We start from the raw sequence: 23,161 nt of genomic DNA, 5'->3' as shown, positions 1-23,161 counted from the left end.
GAACTATTTTTCTTCAGAGGTGCAGGATTAGATTTTTATATTTCTCTTTAAGGCTGGTATGTATACAGCCCACAGTTTTAATTCCTGATTAATATGTATTAGTTTGTTGCCTACAGGCCAAACGGGGAGAGAGGTGTGGACAGACAAGAAGAAAAACCCAGGAGCTTATTTCATATAGAAAAAACATATGGAACTTCTAAGATGCCTGGATAAGAAATAACCTTTTAAAAAATAATAGATTTTAACACTGAACAATGTCAATTAATGTAATTTTTGCTGACTTCAATGTATGATTTCTTAAAACTAATAAATTAACACACACACATTGTGTAAAATAAAACTGCTACATGAGACAGTTATGTTAGGAAGAGTGTTAGATGTATTACAATTATGGAGTCATGGCTTGGGAATGTCTAATAAACAAAACACTGGGGCATACAGTGATAGGACAAGGGGTAATGGGTTCAGACTTAAACAGCGGAAGTTTAGGTCATATATAAGGAAGAAGTTCTTTACTGTGAGGGTGGTGAGGCACTGGAATGGGTTGCCCAGGGAAGCTGTGAAGGCTCCATCCCTGGTGGTGTTCAGGGCTGGGTTGGATGAGGCCTTGGGATGACATGGTTTATTTAGTGTGAGGTGTCCCTGCCCATGGCAGGAGAGTTGGAACTAGATGATCTTAAGGTCCTTTCCAACCCTAACTATTCTATGATTTTATGATTCTATATTTGAATGCAACCAGTGTTTGCCATAGAGTAATGGTTTGTGCAGTGACAGAGACTCTGCTATAATATTAATTACAAAGTCTATCAGTTTGCATGTGGCTGCTGCTGAGAAAGGACTGTCAGTGATCTCTACAGAAGGTCGGAAGCAAAACATCTGTGTTTTAAACCCACAAGCTTTGGTCCAATCTAAGCAAGCAATAATTGGTTAATGAATATTTAGCAAAGTGCTTTGGAGAAGAAAAGCATTAAGCAATTACCGACTCTTATTGCACATCTGTATTTCAGATCTGAACTACGCATAAAATTACTCTCACAACTTCATAGTTTAGGCTTCTCCATACCTCTGGACATGTCCTGCTAGGATCAGGAGACATTACCTATCCAGGAGATCTAGGATACAGTGCTTTATGCACAAAGCTCACAGAATTCTAACAAGGATTTAAACCTACAGGAAAAACTTTTACAAAGCTGTATCACATAGTGATACAGTCAAGTGTGATACAGTGATCACTGCCAAGGTGGAAAAAACTAACTCAACCAACAGAGGGAACAGGGAGACAATATAAACAGGTGTTTCCTTGAAAACTCCAGTATGATTAGTAATACCACAGGAAATGGATCTCCAGAGGCCACAAATTGTTAGCATCTCTAACACATTTGCAAATTCCTACTGTGCAAAGTCAGCCTGTAAAAAAAGGCCATTTTTAATAAGTACCTTGTCTGGCTTCCTACACCATTTAATTTCAGATGAATTTTATGAGGACTCTGCTACATATTTTACCTCCCATCTGGTTCAGATTTGACAATGAAATATTTGTGTCCCACCCTGTTCTTTTTAAAGCTCCAAAACCAGATGTCTCCAGCACAACATGACTGCAGCAGGTCATACCACATTCTTCAGCAAGCTGTGCCAGGCCTACTACCCCCCACAGGTTCCAGGTAAGGTAAAATTGTGTTGTTTACTCCTTAAAAGAATAAAGCAAACAAACTCAACACCTCTAGGGCACTGCATGAAAAAGACTGATTAAAATATATTATGGCTTTTTCTTCCAAAAGTTTTTATCTTGAAGTGGTATTTCTGAAAGCTAAACATATTCAGAATTACAGCAGGGGGAGATCTTTTCCTCCCCTCTCTGTTGGCTTGATTCCAGCACGTATTTTTGCCACTTCTCTGTTGTGATAAGCAGGCAGGTGTTTCAGAGCGCACTGCAGGGTGGCTGGCATTTCAGGAAGTTACAAATTTCACACTTGCATACATGGCATATGAGAAGTATGCTGATGAAGATGTATTCTATGAGATCATGCATTTTCAACAGAAAATGTGTTTATTTCTTAGCAGTTTCACAGGGCAGCTCTGTGCTACATGTGATGCCACCTCCTATAACACAATTTATTTGTGTTGCTGAAATGTCAGAACAACACCTTTTATCCTTTCCTGCAGATACAAATGTCCCTTTTGCAACACAAAGGAATCTGTATGGATGCCAAGAGAGCTTCTTTTCCAGAAAAATTATGAAGTTGTGATGTGCCTTTAAACTGGACAAATAATTTCTGCATGCACAGATTTGATATTTTAATGCAAACCAAAACATAAACAGGTACTTGCTCACAAGTAGTGGCATTTTATAACAATATTATAAATATTATAAGAAGGTATCCCCCAAGAAAGACCACTAACCAAGCCTGTCAAATCTTAAATGCTACAGTAGCAAGTAAAACCAGGTATAATCTTCCTCCAGACAAGAGCTAAACATCTCTCAGTATCATTACAAAGCAGGATATTAAAAAAAAAAACCAAACACATTATTAGCTGCTTGCACAATAACCCCCTTTTAATGTCACACATGAAAGCACGTAAGTGTTCCCAAATCTCTTCATGAAGTTCTTCCCAGTCTGGCAAAATGTTTTAATGTAAGTGGCTATGAGTAGCCTCCATGGAAATTCCTTTCATATAGCATATGATCATACTGTTTCCTTGATGGAGACACTATATTACACCAGTGCACCAAGCCTGGGAAAAAAAAAAAAAAAAAAGAGTTCTTTGCTAGAAATAAATGCAAGCTAAAACCACAGAAAAGAGCCAAAGGGCATGAGAACCAGTAGAATCATTCCTGCTAATGAGATGAGAAAGGAAGAATTCTACCACCTTACCTGTTTATGCCAAGTTAAATACGCTCGAGTAGAATTGACAAATGCTGTCCTTCTGCATGTGAAATTAATATATTTAATGAAATAATTCTAGAAAGGTAATGTGATTGCACAATGTAAGAATCATTTATCAGAAAACATCTTGTGATTTTTGTAACAGGATAACTTACTTGCCCCTTTCAAATGCCAAGGCATCTATTTCATCAAAGAAAAGAACTGAAGGAGACACCGCTCTGGCTTTCCTAAATATCTAGAAAAACAACAACAGAACACTGAGTTCTAGGGGATGGAAAACTTTTTACAGAATACTATCACCCCGTGCACACCTCAAAAGCTACAGAGCATCACAAAACAGACATAAGCCTTGTTGTCTTTTATAAAAAACAAAACAACAGATGTTTTAGAAGTTATTCATGATACTGCCCAATGCAGACACACAGTTAAAGCTGCTACTGGATCCCAAATTCGACATTCATCACTAGGCCAACACAGGACAAAGTTACACAACACAAAACATCCCTTCTGCTTCTTTTATTTTTCAAATTTAAACCATAAGAAGTTGGGGTTTTTTAAAGTTTAAAGGTAACTTTATAAGCAGAGAAGAATTAAAATGTCAAGAATGTTTAACATATAGTATTACGTGTGCTTTGCCCCTTCTCACCTCTCTCACTGCTCGTTCAGATTCACCAACATATTTATTCATCAGCTCAGGTCCCTGCAAAGTTAAAAAAATTGAAAAATATAAAATTCCACATTACATTTATCAATAAAATGACTGAGACATCTGCCAGTGCTACATTACTGATGTGCTGTTACAAGCAATTTTTATAATTTGTCACTTGCAAGTCCTATTTGTGTATTTTTAGACTTACCTTCTACCTGTACCAAGTGCTCCTCCACCTGTTACAGGCATGCACAGTGCCATAACTATGCATGTAAGTTAGTCTTATCATAATACTTTCCTAGTCCTTTCATAAGAAACTGAATTACCAAAAAACAAACACACACACACAGACTTTGGGGTTCTTAAAAGTTGTTGGCTCAACAACAGTAACAAGGGGGCTGTAAGTCAAGCAGAAAGATGAACCACCAAAAAGTGCTTACTTGCACTCTCAACACGTATCCTGCCCAGCTAAGCACCAAAACAGTGACTTAAACCAATGTTTAACAGCATTTCTTTGAACTTGACAGTTTGCAGGCCCAGAAACAAGCTGCCACCATAGCAGCACACCCAACACCCACCCATGAGGATCTCAGTCCATCCTCAGTGGGAAAGCTGTTCAGTGTCTGCAGACCACAGGGTTAGTGTTCAGGCCTTGAGAAAGTATTTACAATTATAAAAAGAAAAACAATGGAGAATTCTCAGAGTATTTTCTGTCCTGCTATATCCTGTAGGATAGGCTGCTTAAATAATGATTCCTCATGGGACTAAGATTCTCGTGGGACTGGTAATGATTCATTGACTGTTGATGCCTGGTTTGCATCAACATTGACCTGCAGCCACAACCACTGATAATTATCTGTGCCCTGAACAAAAGGAGCCAGCAGCTTCAATTTGTTTTCCAGGGAACAGGTGTCCTCATAATTTCACCAGCAGAAACTACACCCTTCATCACAGTCAGAAAACCGAACACCCTTCCCATGCTTCACAGCTGCAAGTACCTTCAAGTCACAAGGGTCAGAGCAGTAAGGCAGCTTTAAACAGCAGGCATGTTAGAATCAAGACTATGGCAAATGTACATTTATACACTGGCAGTGACAGAGCTTCTGTTACAACCCCTCTGTAACAGGGACATCCGGTCTTTATACCCAGATCAGAAGAATACAGATTCATTACTCTGAAAATACAGCACACTGATTTTTGCAAGTCTCCCCTCTCCATGCCGATTTTCACTCTTGCAATAAGTTAATGGACTGACTTATCTTGATACTGGCACCACTGGAAAGTACCTGTGCATATGTATGGGAAAAAGCATATACTCTAAAAGGAAAAGCACAAGTCATCTGATATCAGCAAAGCATCCAGGCTAGGCCACTATTTTTATTTATTTATTTTCAAAGACTTGTCCATTATCCAAAGGACCAGGCGAGATACTGCAGCAGCCAGACCTATAGTACCACACAGGTAAAAGCAATTGTTGAGTGTTGGAAAAGCACCTCATGGAAAAGCATGCCTCACCCATAGGAAATGTAAATGAAACAATCAGCATTGCTTCCTTTCATTGGCATCCATCCTTACAGCAACTGCTGCAGTAGCTAAAGTGTCACCTGAAGGCTTTCAACAACTTCAAAATTCGAGTCTGTTGGATACTTGCATGAAACAGAATTATTCATATACATAACTGACGAATGCAGGAAAGAAAGAGAGAAGAAAAAAAAACAAAGTAAGAGAGAGAAACACAAAGCCCTTTTCTACTACCCGCTGTGGACGCTAAACATGAGGAAAGTGAAGCAGCTAGTGCAGAACAGGCTTGCAGCTTAAGAGACAGGACCCAGCTGCTCCCAGTCCTCGCCATTCATCAGGTTCAGTGCAGATGAAGAATCCGATAGCATGGGCCTAACAAAACCTTCAGAAACGAGGGCACAGTCTTCCTGTCTAGCTGTCTGTTAAACTGAGCTGATACACCAAAAAACCTCTGCAGATCCTACCCACAATAACAGATTTATTTTACTTTTCTGTGGACCTTTTCCTTCATGTCCTCACTCTCCTAACTAATTTTTATTCACATCAGTATTCTCACAGAAAACAATACCATATATATATCAGTGCCAATAGTGTACTTCTCCAGTATGACACAACATCAAATAGCCTGACATTTTCTTTTCTTTTGCCTGAGAAAAAGAAATTGCTTAAAACAAAAACTACTGTCTTTGAGCTTTAAGGTACAATACAATTTCAGATGCTTGGAGTTTCATTTTTTAATTAAGCATTAAAATATGATCAAGGCAACATCAAAGCAATAACTGCTGTTTAAAATGTTTCCAAAGAGAATTATTTTGAATATATGGTTTTGCTGTAAGCTTTGACACAAAGTTTTAACTCCATGAAGTAATGACCTGTGCTTCTTCACGGGGAATTTTTGCAAAAAATGATTCTATGGTCTCCTTGTTCACCACTCATGAGTGACACCAAAACTGCCATTGAGGACCATGTATTTTATTACAAACGGCTTGGAACTCTTGTTATATATGGCAATAAAGGGAAAGACTTCAAATTAAGAGAAAGCACACACGGAAGAGGAGGAATCCATATACATTTCATCTCATGCAAACACTTAAAACCACAACACAAAACCTTGAAATGTTCAAAGAAGCTGGATGTAGCAATTGAACTGGGTTAGCTCTGGTCCTTCCTGAGCTGAACCTCTGTCTTACCCTGTCTGCAAATGGACTGTCCTTTAGCAAAGACTGATGGCCATTCTTCCAAAAGACAGAACTGTATGGGCAGCAGTGTATAGGCCACTGCAGAGTCACCTGCTGACAGCTGACACTGTTTCTGATTTTCACAAAGCTCACCTTCTTGTTTTAAGAAGGTTTCTTTGAAGTTGAAGGCCACTCAAAAAACACTGGGGTTGGGGGTTATTATTTTTTCAACGCTAAACTAGTCAGCAAGTTGCCATTTGTCGAAACATCATTTTTTGGCACAGAGGTGAGCATAATGCTTCCTTTAAAAGCTGTTTATAGTTGTGGATATACTGACCAAGAGGTGCTTGTAACAAATGGTCCAGTCTAATGATACATAGCATCTGCAACAAGCCATCTTTCGTACAAAGGGATGTGAAGAATTAGAACATGTTCCTTCTGGTCATTTGCACAATGACTCCAAAATCAGCTAAAGACCTGAAGCAGGAAATTGGCAGAAGTAGTTGTAGCTTAGCCGTGTGAGACTAATAGCATAAAAACTGCCAATTCGGGCCCACTCTACACTGTCGAGTTTTATTTATTCAACTTGAAAAGTAGAAATAGTTTCCAGGTATGATGTTTAAACACTATCCCATCCTCATTTACAAGAAATGTTTCCCTTATATGATGGAAACTTCCACTTGTTTATGGTCTGGATTAATGCCTGTTTTATTTTTATTTTTAATAAAAAAGCAAGACTAAAAGAAGATTCCTTATATTTAAAATATGATCAGACAAAGCTCTCTAAAGATTAACTGCACAAAAGATAAGATCCTTGTATACAGGCTGTCACACAAGATAAGCTTGTGTACACACGGTTATGACAGAAGTTCTCAGAGTCTTTTTCAACTACAAGAGGAACATCTGGTTATCCCTGAAGTTGGAGTATCAGTAGTTTTTCTAAGCAGTGCTTAAAACCACTTGCAAATTTTTTCCACATGAAAATGTGGGGATAGTGACTTTCAATATAACAGAAATTTAGTTGGTGACCTCCCTCTGTATACAATTTCTTTACTATTTTGACAGTCAGGAAAGCTATGCACTGAAGTTTGTTGAGCCAGATGGACACAGCTCCAGATTTCTTCAGCATACAGCCCTGCATGCTCTCTTCAACAATAATGCCATCTGAACACATGCAAGGTTCTGGGTTCTAACACAGACACACTGAAGCGTTTTAGCTATAGAAACAGTTCATATTTTTAAAAATCCAATTAATTAGAGAATTTATAGCTCCTACAGATTATTACTCTACAACAGAAAACACACAATTCCTTCTTTGTCACGTGCAAAGTAGAAGTGATCAAACAGACATTAAAGTATCAGCCATAACCATGGAATCACAGAATGGTTTGGGTTGGAAGGGACCTTAAAGCTCATCCAGTTCCACCCCCCTGCCACAGGCAAGGGCACCTCCCACTAGACCAGGTTGCTTCAAGCCCCATCCAACCTAGCTTTGAGCACTGCCAGGGATGGGGCAGCAGCAGCTTCTCTGGGCAACCTGTGCCAGCACCTCACCACCCTCACAGGGAAGAACTTCTGCCTAATAGCTAATCTAAATCTCCCCTATGTCAGCTTAAAGCCATTCCCCCTTGTCCTGTCATTACATGCCCTTTTAAAAAGTCACCCTCCAGATTTCTTGTAGCCCCATTTAAGTACTGGAAAGCTGCTCTAAGGTCTCCCCTGAGCCTTCTCTTCTCCAGATTAAGAGAGTTCATTGAAGTATCCCAAATTGTTATCCTTTGTTAAAAATGTTAAACGAATTTTCAAATGCAGTTAATTTTACTATCTGCAATTAACTAACAAGTTACTATGAATGTGTTACTATGGGTCTTTCGGGAAATTTTATCAAACATTTGCCAGAGTTTCTCATAAAACCACAATGCTTCTTCATTTTTCATCTTAAACATTTTCCTTAACGAGCTACAGGCACCAAATTTTCTTATTTCATGCTTCTGCCCACTGAAATCCCCACCAAAAGGCTAAAGTATCTTCCCAAAACTCAATGACAGTTCTTCACAAAGCAAAACAGTTGGCTTTTCCAAGTCTCATTAATCTGTTTGAGCTGCCACAGCCAAGAGCTGGAGGAAAAAGCAGAGGAAACTTCAATAGGAAAATATTTTGACATAATTGACCCAGATGACAAACTAAGCTTAAGCACATGTCAAGCACAGGAAGTGGTACAAAAGCATCAGCAGGGTGATACAGGAAGCTAAATCAAGCCAAGGTGAAGTCAGAGCTTTGAGAACAGTGTGTATTTTTGAAATTACTGCTAATTGAAAAAATAAAAGATTCCTTCAGCCCAAGCTCTTCATTAACAGCAAATAAAATGTCAGGAATATTTTCTACCTTTAGGGAAAAAAAAAACAAAACAACAAAACCCAAACCAAACAAAACAACAACAACAACAACAACAAAAAATCAACAAAACCCAAAACACAACCACCAAAAAAACCCCCCAAAAAAACCCCAAAACAACCAAGAAAACCCCAACACATTTTTTTAATCACACCAGAGCTGGAACTCCTAACCAAAGCAAGCCATTGGTTTGCTCGGTGTTAACATCCGTAAACACTACTTATTGTCATGGGTGGGCCTGGGTGAGTGGTTCTTTGGTTCGGGGTTGGTTTGGGTTTGTTTTTTTTTGAAGTATTGTTTCATCATGTTTACAACAATTAGTGTGTCTCTCAGCTGAATTCCAGGGGGTTTAACTTTCAGAGGGCTAGATTTTCTGAAATTTTAAGCTGGTTTTTGTCCCTATCACTAAGTGAGGTTTTGCCTTAGTTGTGATATTAAACAGACAAGTATTAAAAAGCACTAAAAAGCAAGAGGAAAAGTGATGCTTCCAAACCCATTACAAGCATATAGAAGTTACATATTTTTTCTCATTATTTATTTTGTAAACTCAGGTAATCAGCTTGTTGGACAGAAAACAGAACTCAAAATTCCCTGTTGACATTACCCTGAGCAAAAGCCTCTTGAAATTAGCAGAAAGTCTCTCCCTGGTTTTAGCAGTCTGCATAAGTAGAAAGTAATGCAATGCAGGATACCATCAACAGCATATATCCCCTCCAGTATCTAGCAACCTGGGCAAGCAACAGAAAATCCATGAAGAAAAAGATATTCATTAGATTCTCAGCACAACACAGTGACACAGGATTTCCTATAAATAAAATAAATAATGGGGAAAAAAAAATACAACACAAAAAACTAAGAGGACCGTGATATCAAATTTAAATCAACTGAGATGCAAGACAAACACAGATATAATGATCTATGCCATACAGAAAGATATGGAGGTTTCCCCAGAAATATTCTTACAATATCAACACAGAATCTTAGTGGTCTAATCAATATGTATATGTCAAAAAAGCAGCCAGTCAAAGCTGACCCTAAGTGCAGGAACTGTCAAAACAGTATGGAAAGATACCTACCACAGTCAGTCAAAGATAGGAAAAAAGGCCCACAGAAATAACACAGTGACAAAGGGGTTCATTTTCCTTATGTAAATTTCAGAAATCTGGATGACATCTAAAGCAAAAATGTCACAGAGAAAGTTGTATATACCAGAGAGGTGTCATCAGCCTGGCAGAAGCTGAAAATTGTATCCTACATCATATTAATGTTGATAGCTCCAGTATCTGTGCACAATTTTCCTTTTCTATTAGTAAAATAAAGGCATAAAAAACATTTCAGAAGAAAATTACAAAAGCTGGGGCAAGTACAAAAGGAGTGTGAAGAAGTACAAAAGTGCATAGAAGGCTAACTGAAATAAGAATTTAACCAGATCAAAGACTATTGATAAGACTGATGTTCAATCCCAAAGAATTAAAAAGTTATCCTAATTCATTCCTTCACACAGTCTTGTACTCTCTTGTATCCATGATCACAAAACACTGAAAAGTCTACAAAAAGCTGAGAAAAATTCAGTTGTCTTTTTGTAACAGAGGTTCAGAAGGGGGGAAAATAAGCAAGATGACCACTAAAACCCTGAAAAGTCCCAGTGCAGCAAGTGATACAGATAAAGGGGTGGTGGGAGGGAGCAGGAAGAGCCATCCTCTGGAAAGTAGTTGAAAACCTCCTCCCCAGTAAATTTAGTAGATATATTGTATTAAAGACAAAGAAAGTCAAGTGAAGGAGTAAAAATAAACAATTCCCCTTAGGAATTACATGCAAGACTGCTTTGTAAAACAAACGAACCAGCCAAATGCTTTCCTCTGGAAAAGCAAAAGGTCGTCAATCTTGGTGAAAATATAACTATAAAAAGTTCTGGCCAAATATCAAAGAACATGTTTATAAAAGAGCCACATTCATTGTAACATTAACCATTCAAACTTCACAATAGATTTCAGGAGAGAACAGGATGCAACGTCAAACATCTGTTATCACGTTATTTTCTTCAGCTCCCCTGCACAGAAACTGTATCTAGACCTTGCCCATCTTCCAAACCTTATTAGAGGTAAGTCAGATGTGGGCTGGAGGCTGCGTTGTTTTTACCGTGCCTTATACAGCATGATGACAGCCCATCATGCCCAAGACACATGGAAATGTTCACTTTTTAGCAGATTACATATAATCCAGCTGAAGGATCTCACTGAGCAGAGTCAGCTGTTCAAACTGCACAGACATTGCATAGACACATCTGGAAAACAATACAAAGCCTTCCTGGAGCCAGGCTGGGGCAGGAGCGGTACCTTCTGCACCCAAGCAGAGCAGCCAACTTAGAGGAGTACATGCAGCACTCCGAGAGAGCTGGATTTACTGTGCCCACGTATCTTACATGTAGTGTGCTGACATAATTGGTCCATCTTCCAAAAATCACTGGACCAAGTAAGCACTGCATGTAATGTACTCAATTTCCTCTCAGGTTTCAGACACAGGGAGAGACAGCATCCAGAAACAGGCTTCCATAGCTAGAGCTATGACTCCTGTCTGCAGCCTGTTCTCAAGAAGGACCCAAGAACCTGAGTCACCTGGACTATCCTGAAAGATTACACATATTCCACAAGCTGTGCAGCAGATGCTTTTCATCAAAATTATTTATTTGGGGCAGGACAGACTGGGAGGAAAATGCAAGCCTGAAAATTAAATTATCGAGAACACACTTCCATTCAAAAATCCTGATATCGGTTCCAGGGACAGATATTTGAGACATAGAATAGAGAACACCAAAAAATTAAAAAAACCCCACAAAGCCAAAAAAACCAACCCCCCACTTATTCACCTACTTTGGATTCATTGCAGGAACACATGCAGTGGAAATTAATTCATGCCTGTTGTGCCTGAAGAAGTGCTGCAGATAATGATGTTTAACACATTAAGTACATGATGGATGTTGCCTTTTCTGTCCAGGAAGCAAATGTGAAGTTAGAGAAAGTGGGCTATGCTCCCTTCCTGGAGTCAACATATCCAGGGCTGGACATGCTCCAGAGATTACTTCTTGAAACATCTGTACATGGAATATTTGACCAGTTCCAGGCCAAGGGATTTAAATGCACAGGGAATAAAAGGCAGTTTCCCCAAACTATCCCCTGCTGCTGCTGCTTGTCAATGATCGAGTTTTGCACCAGCAGATCTCCACTGTGAAGAAACATTGCACTACTCTATAAATAATTTCATATCAGTATGCCTCTGGATACTTCGATTCAGCATGAGCCACCTTTCACTTTTGAACAATTAACTGCATCAGTAAGAAGGCCTGATGTAGCTATGACTGATGAATACAGGATAGTAACAACGTTCATTTTTAACTGTTTGGGGTTTTTTTTTCAGACTGACACCTTTTTCCCCCCATGCTCTCAGGCATCAGGGCCTTGGACAAGACAAAGAGTTTTCTTTTAAGCAGTACAGGAGGAAAAGGTTACCTTGTTTACCAGTAACTCTAGAGTACAAAGAACTACTTTGTCTTTACAGAAGAGGCAGAGTAAACGTAGTGTTTCTTAAGGGCTGAGATTTCCAAGGCTGCTCTTGTTGATGAGAACATGACTCAGAGGCATGTCTGCAATCCTAGGAAGCACAGGCAATGAAGGGCTGCTGGCTTTAGGGTCAAGGCAACTGCCTCTGCTCCCAGAGAAGACAGGATCCAGAGCTACAGTTACAGTGTGTCTGAAAAAACAGGCAGAGGAGGAAGCTGAGCGGAAACTACCACCACAGAAGGCTTTGTGAGTAAAGAGATGGCCAACAAACAAGAGTTCGTGATCTTACTGCTGAGAAGGAGATACTTTTAAAATACTTAAATGTTTTTTCTTGCACTTCATTAACATTTTAACACATCTGCAAGGCCACCACATGTGGAATCACTCTTGCTATCTTTTTTTTCCTTCCTACACGTTGAAGCTCAGTATTATTATTAAATAACTTCCATTCATGCATTTTCCATACAACCCACAGTAATGAGTTACACTGATTCATAAGCAATGAAATCCAAAATTTTTCTATAAAGCGTTCCTTAATGCTAAGCAAATATCCCACTTATCCAAGAGTAACCCAGACATAACTGATTTTGAAAAAAAAAGGCAAATAGGACAAAAAAAAAAAAAAAAGTGTAATGAAACAGGAACAGTAAGATAAAAAAAAGTTACTTTCCTGAGGAATGAAAAGGAATGTTAAGAGATGAGATGATCATAGTTATTACAGTAAGAAGACCTACCCATTATCCAGAGCTGAATTTCATCTGTACTGCTTTAAGAATTTCATTGTTTCTGTTTTTTTAAGATTTTAAATAATGACAATGGTTAATAGTCAGTAGACAGCTTACCCACCTATCCAACTCTGCTAAAAATAAATACTAGCTTTTTGAAAAGCATACAAGAAACCACTGGTCCTTTTCATAAGAAAACACAAACCTTACTTGATACTGACAAGGTGTTTCCTCTAGCATATATAACAATCACAAGCATTAAAAGCCACTGGACTCCAGCACTGGAAAGTAGTAAACTATCAGTTGTTACGCATGAGTTAAGAAAATGTAGGACTAAAATGGCCTACCTTCACTGCCAAGAAATTGAGACCACTTTCATGAGCCAAAGCTTTTGCTATCATTGTTTTTGAACATCCAGGAGGTCCATAAAGCAGCACACCTTTCGGAGGCTGAATACCCATTCGGATGAAGGAGTCAGGATGTTTGAGAGGCCATTCAACAGCCTGCTTCAATTTCAGCTTGACATCTTCCAGTCCTCCTATGTCTGACCAAGATACCTGCAAAACAGACCATTTTGCTGAATTCAGACAATGGAGCAAAACTGTTTTTAAAAAATGCTCTGTAGAATGCATACTGGTTATTTCATGACATTGTTTTGTTGTTTTTAACCAGTCACTTCTTCAAAAGCCCTTTTTCCTTTTTTAAGAAGCAATTATTAATAAAGCCACACAAAACAAAAGGGTATTAGAATTGCTCTATGCTGGAGGATGTAAGCAAGTATTTTGTATCTACTTCAAAGGTCACTAACAAAACATAGAAAAACAACAATAAAATGACAGCATGATCACACAGGCAGCAACACGATGTGATCACTAGCAAAGTCACAACTCCATTCTCTTGGGACTTTTAATGTGATGCTGATGAAGAATTTGCTAATTACTTTGATGTCTTCCCTGAAGGAAAGGGCTTTTATGAGCTCAAGTTGGTTTTATTTATAGCTGCAGAGTAAGGCCCTGATCCCAGCTATTCCACTAAGCTGAACAGGACTAAGCATTATGAGTTTTGGGGTAGTTTCTCCACTTGCCAGCACTTGCCACCATATGGGACTTGGGCACTGGAGATTTGACTAGAATCTCGAGAACAAACAATCCTCTAAGCAGACAAGTATCTAGAGAAAAAAAAAAAAAAACACAAACAACCACACACACGCACAAAAGCAACACTCAAACCCAAATGCAGTTAAATTTGATCTGCTGAAGATTCAAGACAGGCTTGGCAGGCATACATCAGGACAGAACTAATATGTCCTACCCAAGAGAGCAAAGAGATCTAAAACCTGATACACCTCTCCCCACATCGCTGTCAACAAGCCTGACCGAGACTTTCCCCCACATCCCCCAGCTGGCTCTTCGTCCTGTCACCATCCATTCCTGTCCATTTCAAATATTAAACATGTCAAGACACACCTAAATCAAATGATCTTCTGCCTTAAAACACTCTTCCAAAAATTTGCTAGACATAAATCACCCTTCAGCTCAGGAAAGTCACTACACTTGAAAGGCAAGCAAAGTATTACTAGAAAGCGATTTATCATATTCCTCCTGACTTGAAAACTGGGGTCACTCCTTGCTTGTCCCTATTGCTATTTTCCTGATACTAGTATAGAGTGGAAACTAATAGTAGACATTCCCTTAAAGGGGCAATTCAGTCTGCTATTGAAGTAGAAGAAAAGGAGTATTTGGATGTGGTGCAAGCACTTCTGTGTAAGTTGAAGCAAACCAAATAAGACTTCTCCATTGTCAGTCTTTGACAGAGAATAAAATTACAAAGACAGCAGAGAGCACGCAGCAGAGATCAATATGCATGGGTCAACCCCTCAGAAATACTCAAGAGTTTAAAAGCTAACTGGAAGGCAAGGAACTGCCTTTCTGCTGCCCGCAGAACATCATCTCTCTCAGATCAAGAATATGTTACAGGATCTCTAGAAAAAAGACAAACTAAACTCTTTTTCTCAGTGATCAACAGCCTCTGGCTCTTAATTACTTTACAAACCAGGGGAAGCATGAAATATGTAGAGCTGATCACCACTGCCTACTAAGAAGAATCTGAGAGCAGAGGGACCAGCAAAGGCAAGATTCTGGTCAAGTCCTGAAGTCCTAAACAAGACTCCCCTCTCCCCCCTTTTCAAAAGGACAGAGATGGAGGAGGAATGGGGAAACCACCAATGATAAAACATTCAAAAGAATTCTTTTAGATTTAAGAAAGCTTGGAAGAACCAAGTGGACTGCTTTTGCACACAAAGCCTCAAGTAACTTCCTGACTGCCATAAACACAAATCTAGTGAACACATTCAGACAGACAGCTACAGTTCTTTCACCTGCACACCAATGCAAACGATGTCTTGCAACATAAGCAATGAAGTCTTATATTCTGTCACTGCGGAAGTGGTTTTAAAGACAAGCCTTGGGGCTGAGCTTACATATACAAAGACCTCTGCTATGGTGTGTAAGATGCCAAGATTTAAATACTGCTGTAATCTTCACCTCTCCCCAGGTCAACAGAGCTCAGAATACGATGCAGAGCAGTAACTCCTCTGAACTTGTTAAGCAGCAGCAACAAAGAAATAAATCAGACATGCAAAGGATGTCTCATCCAGAACCTTCTGGCTGCAAAGACACAAATCTGAGTGTTGAATTACAGTATCACCTGAGTGGAACAAGCAAGCAAAACCATCACACTCTACAAAAATTTCAGAAAGACCCATAGGAGAGGAAAGGCAACTACAGTGAAACTCACTGAAGAACTGAAGTATTAACTTCCTGATTTATAATGTGCATCCCCTCTCTCCTATATCCCTGCTGCAGAAAAAAGCAGTCGTCTAAAAATGTTGTAATGCATAGTAAAGTTCAAGAAAGGTTCTGTACAAACAGAAAGCAAGATGCTACATGGAACCAGGCAGTGAGTATTCTGCATTTGTCTTGGCTGCACACAGCAATGCAGACACTAGTGGAAGGGCAAAAAAAAGGCAGAAAGAAGGAACACACAAAAAAAAAAATAAAAAGCATGTGGTGGCACTTCTGCCTCCAACAGCTCCTCCTGCACACAACACTACTTTCACTCTGTTGCCACAAATTCACTCCATTATGGCTGTTTATCCCACTAGAAATTTTGAATATGCATTAGGTAAAAGGAAGAAAGAGCCCAATTTCTGTCAGTGACAAATCCCCTAATAACTAGCTTGTCATAGAGCACTTTTCAGAAGCAGACTGCAAAGCATTCTACACAGACTATGAAATACTCTCAAACACCAAGAAGCAATTTGCTTGAGGCCACCCAAACGAGTGATTTAAAATGTATCTCCTTGTTCCTTAGCTACTACCTCAAGTAGGGGCATAACAAGAGGTTTTCCCAGGTTTTAAATAAGACAAAAGACTGCAGGAGACAATATAGCCCTCTAGCCTTCCAAGCAGTCAAGTTACTAGTGCTCAATTCTAGGACCTAATAAGCAAAGATTGATTAGGAAATTAAATTTCTGTACACCCTACTCCAAGTGCTGAAGATTTCAGTGAACAAGGTCTGTGTTGATGAAAATTTGTAGTGTCTGATAAAACAAGTAATTATTTTCATTCAGTAACAGAGATGATACCAGCTTCAAAAAAACCCAACAGCAGCAAATGGCAAAGGTATCATAAGGGAAGAGGTTCTTCAAAGTCCATTTACTTGTGGCTTTATTTAGAAGTTACTTTGAATTTTTCTCATTCAGTTGACACATGGCTAGTGCAAAGTAACAAAATGTGAAAAAAAAAATAAAACAAAACAAATCACTTTCTGAAAAGCAAAGTTAAAAATCACAAAAGTCTCAGCTTAATTCAGCACATACATCAACGGTTTTACTTGTAACTAACTGCATAACCCAGAAGTTCTACCCTCACCAAGGGGCTGCCAAGCAAATAACTGTAATAAAGAGCAATAAAGCTGATACTATGAATTAGTGTAGCTCAGATTCTGTCTTTTGGGGGGGGGGGGGGGGGGGGAAATCTCATAGATGATCATTTATTTAGTGTTTGAAGTTGATTTTAACAAGTACTTTTTAGAAGACAAAGAGTGTTAAGGGAAGACTTCAAAACATGACGGAATGTCAATCTAGATTTTCTAACAAATTTATCTACACAATCAGCTGTGTAGTTGGATAGCTTCTGGGGCAAAGAGAGAAGGGAAAGACAAGCCTATCCTGACAGTCAAAGTATCTGGACATTAACCAATACAGGATCACTGCACAAAGATACACTAGCCAGAGAAAACAAAACCAAAATCAAACCACAAGTTTTAGGTTTCCTGAAGAAAAAGAAACAGAAAACACGAACCAAATAGCGGTCCAGCTTTCAATTTCTGCACATCAGGTTATATCTTATACATTTTGATAAGAACGCAACAAAAGGTGTAAGTAAGGCAGTTTCCGTTGATACAAACTACTGCAGAGCATATGAGTAAGTATCACAGTACACCATGGCCCACAGCCAGCTAAGTGTTTTATGGGCAAAAGGCCCAAGTCTGTGGACTGGAGGCACTGAAAAGCTTCCAGTCACACTGAAAAGTACTTCCACTTCTCAGTGGAAGCATTGAAAAGAGGGGTAAATCAGTAAAGAAGAAGAACTTCCTATAGAAATGGAAACTACTAGTGTCAGTTCTATGGCAAGCAAGTAATGTTTCCCACAGGTTTTGCAGAAGCAGACATTCAAGTACAATATTAAATAGCAAAGCAGCCTAGGACACAGTATCATCAGCACAAAATGATGCAACTAATTAATGGCTCTGCCCTTGCACTCACTTGGCTTCTTAGATACCTAGTTTCTATTGAAACCAGGTACTCCAGCATCCAATTAATTGCAAATGTTAGTGCAATCAAATACACAGCTTCAACCAGAGCACTTCAATACACAATATCAGAGAAGGTAAAATAAGTCTGTAAAATTTGAGACATACCTAATAATCACTACAAGAAGCATGCAATATAAAACGTTGCATATTCCTCTCAAAAAAAAGCTATCCAAGGAATTAGAAGCTGCATTACATTGTCTGCTGCAATCTGTACTGAAAATAACAACCAACTAAATTCTCTAGTTTAATGCACTGGTTAAATACCAGTACATTAAATACAAAGTGACTGGCACTCAAGACACTAACAATCAGGTGAGAATAAGACATATTTATTTGTTAATAAAGCGCAAATTACACTAGTCTAAGTTTAATAAAAATTATAAATAGATTCTTTATTATTATTTCTTTTTGCTTGTGTATGTCTATAAAACACAGAGTGGTCAACTTTTAAAACAGCTACACGATGCTAAAGTACATGAATGAGTTTCACATGTCTGCAAGTCTTCCTGCATCACATCCCAAATTGCCAGCGAGGAGCCCTACCAGAGGCTTGGATTCCTGTTTCTTGCTTCCCCTGCTCTGCCATCCTGACCACCCAGCCGCAGCAGAACCAAATTCTTTCAACTGACCCATGGACTTGAACTGATGTAGGGCACATCCCTACCTTAAATATAAATGGTAATGGAGTAATTAGCCTTGAGGGTGTTGGTGGTGTTACAATGCTGGATTTACATTACTGTGACATTCTTCAACAGTGTATCAGCATTTCCAGATATTCAGTCTGTTTCTTAGCATGCACAGGTACCTTAATTTTGGTAAGCTGGCAGCTCTGCAGCCTAAAATGATAGTTAAACTGAATTCCAGCACTTCCTTTGGTACGTGATGTGGGAGGATGCAAAATCTATTGCATCTGGTACTTGTAGTTCCACTTTAAACTCATCCCAGGAACCAGAAAGGTGGGCCTGAACTTTACCCTCTACCTTCAAAGAATATGCATTATTCTGTAAAAAATGCAGGTCCTGTCAGCACAAAAGCAATCTGCACTATGCTGTTATCTTTCCTTCAATAACAGAATGAATTTCAGTAGTATTCTAGTGACTCAGCTGGTGTTTAACAAATTAAAAACCAGACAATCAAGGAAGCCACCAGCAGGATGGACAACAGGAGCCTGAGTAGTAGGTTGACCTGGATTTCAGAAACAATTCCCTGCAGTACCTCAAGACCTCGCTTCTATTTGTCTTTATTGTGCTGTTTAGCAGCACTCCATCTGGCTCCAAACAGGCTGGTATGTCTAAAAGACACAGCACAGTTATAATGATGTGAGCCCAAGAGCCAGCAGCACAATAAGCAATGAGAGAATTAGTAACTCTGGTTCTCAGCAGAACTACTTAGCCCTTGCAGATATTGATGCCACTACACAGTTTCCAGGAAAAGCCATCTGGGGCCAACCCAACAATTTCCACCCAGCACTTCACTACACAACGACAGCTCTTAACAACCCAAGTGTGATATCCGAGCTGGCTGCATGCAGCATCCTGTTTGCAGATTTAATTTCCCATTCCTATAGTTTGGGAATAAGTGTCTACAGTTGTGCAATCTAATTCCCAGACGACTCATCTTCATGCAGTGAGACGTAAATGTTTTCTTCTAGGGCATGGGGAGCTGCTGAGAAACATCAGCACAACCACTTGCAGAGTTAAGATTTAGTAAGATTAAATACATTTTCTTTTGCTGAATATTCTTAAGCCAGATCAGTCATCTTAAACCAGATCAATTCCCCAGCCCAATTTATGTTGTGTTTGCTACTGAGCTACCATCATCATCATGGCTTGACTTTGCGAAGATTTGGGAAGGGCTTTACCCACGCTTACTACAAGCACGCTGATGACTAAAAAGGCCAATGTGGGATAGGCAAATTACCTAACTGAGAAGGCAGTGAGCAGGGTAAAGATGAGCCAAAAAGGAACTGTTCATATAACGCCAGCCCCTGACTGGTAACCACTTAGCAGTGATAACCTACTTACAGTATGTAATTCTGCCCTCAATTACAACCACATAATGCCACTGAAGAGGCTCAGTTCACAGCAGTATGAGCAGCATGTAGATTTAATCAGTGTTACCAAAAAAAAAAAGAAAAAATAAATCATAGCAATCAAACTCTCCACATCTTTGTTTCAATACACATTGGTTACAAATGCTAGCAGTTGGTTTCTGCTTATGTCTGCTTTACAAAAGACTTCAGCTTTCACCACTGTTCAGGATCTGCTTTGAGCAGACATCTGAAGATTTCTACCCCATTAACCCACTCAGAATATAAAACTACCAATCAGGAGATACACTCCTGCATTACCGACTCTTCCTAAAGCATTAGGAACTTTATCTTCTGTAAACAGGTCTTCAAAATTATAATTAAACAAATAAGCAAACAAAAAGATGACACACAACATTTATTGGTAACTTGAGGATTCCCCTTCACAGAATTACTCTTTTGTTAAGGCATTTAAATGACTAACTGCAACTCCTAACATGGCTTTCACAATGTTGCTAGCATATTGCAAGAAAAAGACTTACTTTTGGCACATCAACTGCCACCTCCCTCATGGCGCTGGGCCTGACATCATTCATCCCCTGTAGGAAGTCATTGAAAGTAATCATCACTGACCCAGCCACCTCGTTGTCTAATACATTAGGCCTTTTCCCCAGTGCTCTCCGCAATGCGTACAAACCTATTAAAAACAGAAAAACATGGAAATATGTTAACTTCCTCTTGGTTCTCACAGACAGAGAGTGTACAACATACAAACACAACAGCACTGGAAAGGAAATTCTGTTCAAAAGAATGTATCAGCACTGGGCCTTAAGTAGGTCAAAGAACAGGTGAGACACTTCAGATGAGAGCACAAGAAAAGGGAGATTTAATGACCACAGACAGAATATAAACTAAATCTCTTCCAAAAGACAGAACTAAACAGCCATGCCCCTGTGTTCCCAGAGATGAAGCTAACAGGACAAAAACTCCAAAGGTCCACACACTGATCCAAACATGTTTCTAAAGCACAGAGGAAGAAGGATAATGAATATTCAAGGCAAACATTAAATCAGCTCACATAAGACATTTGCAACCTTGTCCATTCCTCTACTACTAGGATTGTATTTTCCTAGCTGCTCTTAAAAACAAACTGATGAGATTTCTTTTACTTTCATTAGAACCCTATTTTGCTATTCAGTAAGATGTCAGACTTTTTTTCTTGATATGCAAGAAACATTCCCTGCAACACTCAACAGCTCTTCATTCCCTTCAGCGATCATATGATTCAAACACAAGCAGAGCTTCTACCTTCTCCTTTGTTTGGCCAAACCTCTTGCATACAATACCTATAACTCTTGATACTAATTCCTAGCTTCTCCCTTTAATTCTATCCTCCAAAACCTGCACAAGTCCCACCCATCAATATATCAGTACTCCTCGGGCAGGACCAAGCAGTACCATCTGCAGTACCCAGGCATTCCTCAGACAGAGCAGCTACCGCCCCTGTTGTGTAAGATGCCCAGAAGCATCATGGTTTTCCTACTGTATAATAATGCCTTTTAAGGTCTAATATAATTTGGAATTCTATTGCTTCTATTCCCAGCCCTGTTCTGTGAACTGAAACTGTCAAATATGTCATTTAGTATACTATTGCACAATGAGTATAATCTTATATACAAGTAAACACACACGTAATACCTGTTGTCATGTGTTACAAAAAAAAAAAAAAAAAAAAAAAAAAAGAGGCAGTATTAAACCAGTGCACCTTGCATGATCACACAAAGATAAACCTTTGCTGTATTTAACTAATCAAAACATCAATTAGTGCTACATGAAAGGACAATAACAAGGATAAGCTATTTCTGAAAACAGAACTGGTTTTAACTTCCAGCAGATTTTTTTCTACAGAGGCCCTGGTAGATGCAGACATGCAAAGTTTCTGACAGGGACAGGAATTCTGAGTTTTCTATAATATATACAATGTGTGAAGAGATACAATATCTCCCCTGTGAAGCACTACAGCTGGTGTTTCTCCAGAAACTGCCAATTATGGCAGAGTCTGAGCACCTGCATTCAATACCCAGGCTCTTAATATAATAATGGAGAGGGGAAGGAGGAAGTTTGTAATTCAGGTTTCTCCTTGCACAGAATATCCAGAACTAATAAGACATATAAATAAAAGCATTTCAAGAGGCCAAGGAATGAAATGAAAATCTGGTCACCAGAGGACAAGTATAAAATATAACTGACTCATTTTAACCATCCTGACAATTTTCATGTTATTCCTCCCCCCACCCTTCCTTTCTTAGAAAGAGTTCCTTTTAGGCATACAAAAACTTACACAAGACAACACAGATTTATCCCCACTCACATTTAAAATTTGCATCCAAGCAAATAACAAACTGGATATCTTATTCTAGTGTCACTGCAGTTAACACTTTGGGGCTGGGAGCAGGTATTGGGGTTGACTCCTACAGGTCCTTTTTGGTGAAGTCAATTCACTCCACTCAAAAAAAAAAAAAAAAAAAAAAAGAATAAATAGCATATTATGAAATTAAGTCATAGAGAAAGCAAGTAACTGGCAAAGAACTCTGCTCATTTCTATACATATCTGCTCCATTGCTCCATCACACACCAGTCTCGTTTGATTCCTTTTAATGGTGTCATGGTTATCTTTTTTTTTCATGACATGAGGAATTCTTAAAAACAAGCAAGTTTATTTTAAAAATTGAGAGACAACAGGACATAAAAATGCCCAAGGAGAATTCTGCTTTTAAGGACCATTACTACCAGTGCTACCAGGAGTACAAGTGAAATTTCAGTCCTCAGCAGTGGGTTTAAGGTGCAACAGCCTTGATCCAGAACAGGAGTAAAGAGGTCACAGCTTTCCAAACAAAGCCTGAATTGATTTTAGCATGTGCACGCACACGCCGCTGCACAGGTCAGCGTTTAATTGAAACAATGTTTTACACTAAAACAATAATAAAAAACAGATTGAAAAAGAAAGCATGATTCTTCCTGTTTCCTCCTGTTATCATAATCATTCTTTCCTGCATTTCAGATTGACCTCTAACCCAGAGGGGGTAGAAGGAGGAGGGAGTGGGGAGGAAAGAGGGAGGTGGGAAGTCTCAGCAATAGGAGGATACAGGCAGCAGCTTGCCAGAGGCAGAAAAACACATCCTTCTCTCAAGATGCTGAAAGATCCTTATTTAATGTAAGAAAAAGCAGGGTAGGCTGCAAAACATGCTGCTAGAAGCAACACAGAGGCAAAGGAGGTGAAACACTACAGCAAAGCCAGGTTTATCAGTACTGGAGCTATAAAGTAGATAAACTGAAGATTCAGAC

The 23,161-nt window shown here is 39.1% G+C and overlaps 1 protein-coding gene across 1 annotated transcript in view; it reads right to left on the bottom strand.

Annotated features, from left to right (window-relative positions):
* AFG2A (AFG2 AAA ATPase homolog A) overlaps positions 1–23,161 on the bottom strand; it is a gene marked incomplete at both ends in the record, with an annotated part of 201,157 nt that overhangs the window by 149,059 nt on the left and 28,937 nt on the right. The window contains 4 exons of the mRNA XM_080612414.1: positions 3,041–3,120; positions 3,532–3,585; positions 13,257–13,466; positions 20,359–20,513. Of these exons, the coding sequence (XP_080468540.1) occupies positions 3,041–3,120; positions 3,532–3,585; positions 13,257–13,466; positions 20,359–20,513 (499 nt within the window). The remainder of the gene's footprint in view (positions 1–3,040; positions 3,121–3,531; positions 3,586–13,256; positions 13,467–20,358; positions 20,514–23,161) is intronic.

Source organism: Psittacula echo (genome assembly GCF_963264785.1).
Source record: "Psittacula echo genome assembly, chromosome: 1".
Taxonomy (NCBI): domain Eukaryota; kingdom Metazoa; phylum Chordata; class Aves; order Psittaciformes; family Psittacidae; genus Psittacula; species Psittacula echo.
The sequence above is the reverse complement of the archived record's forward strand: the minus strand, read 5'-3'. Positions and strand labels throughout refer to the sequence as shown.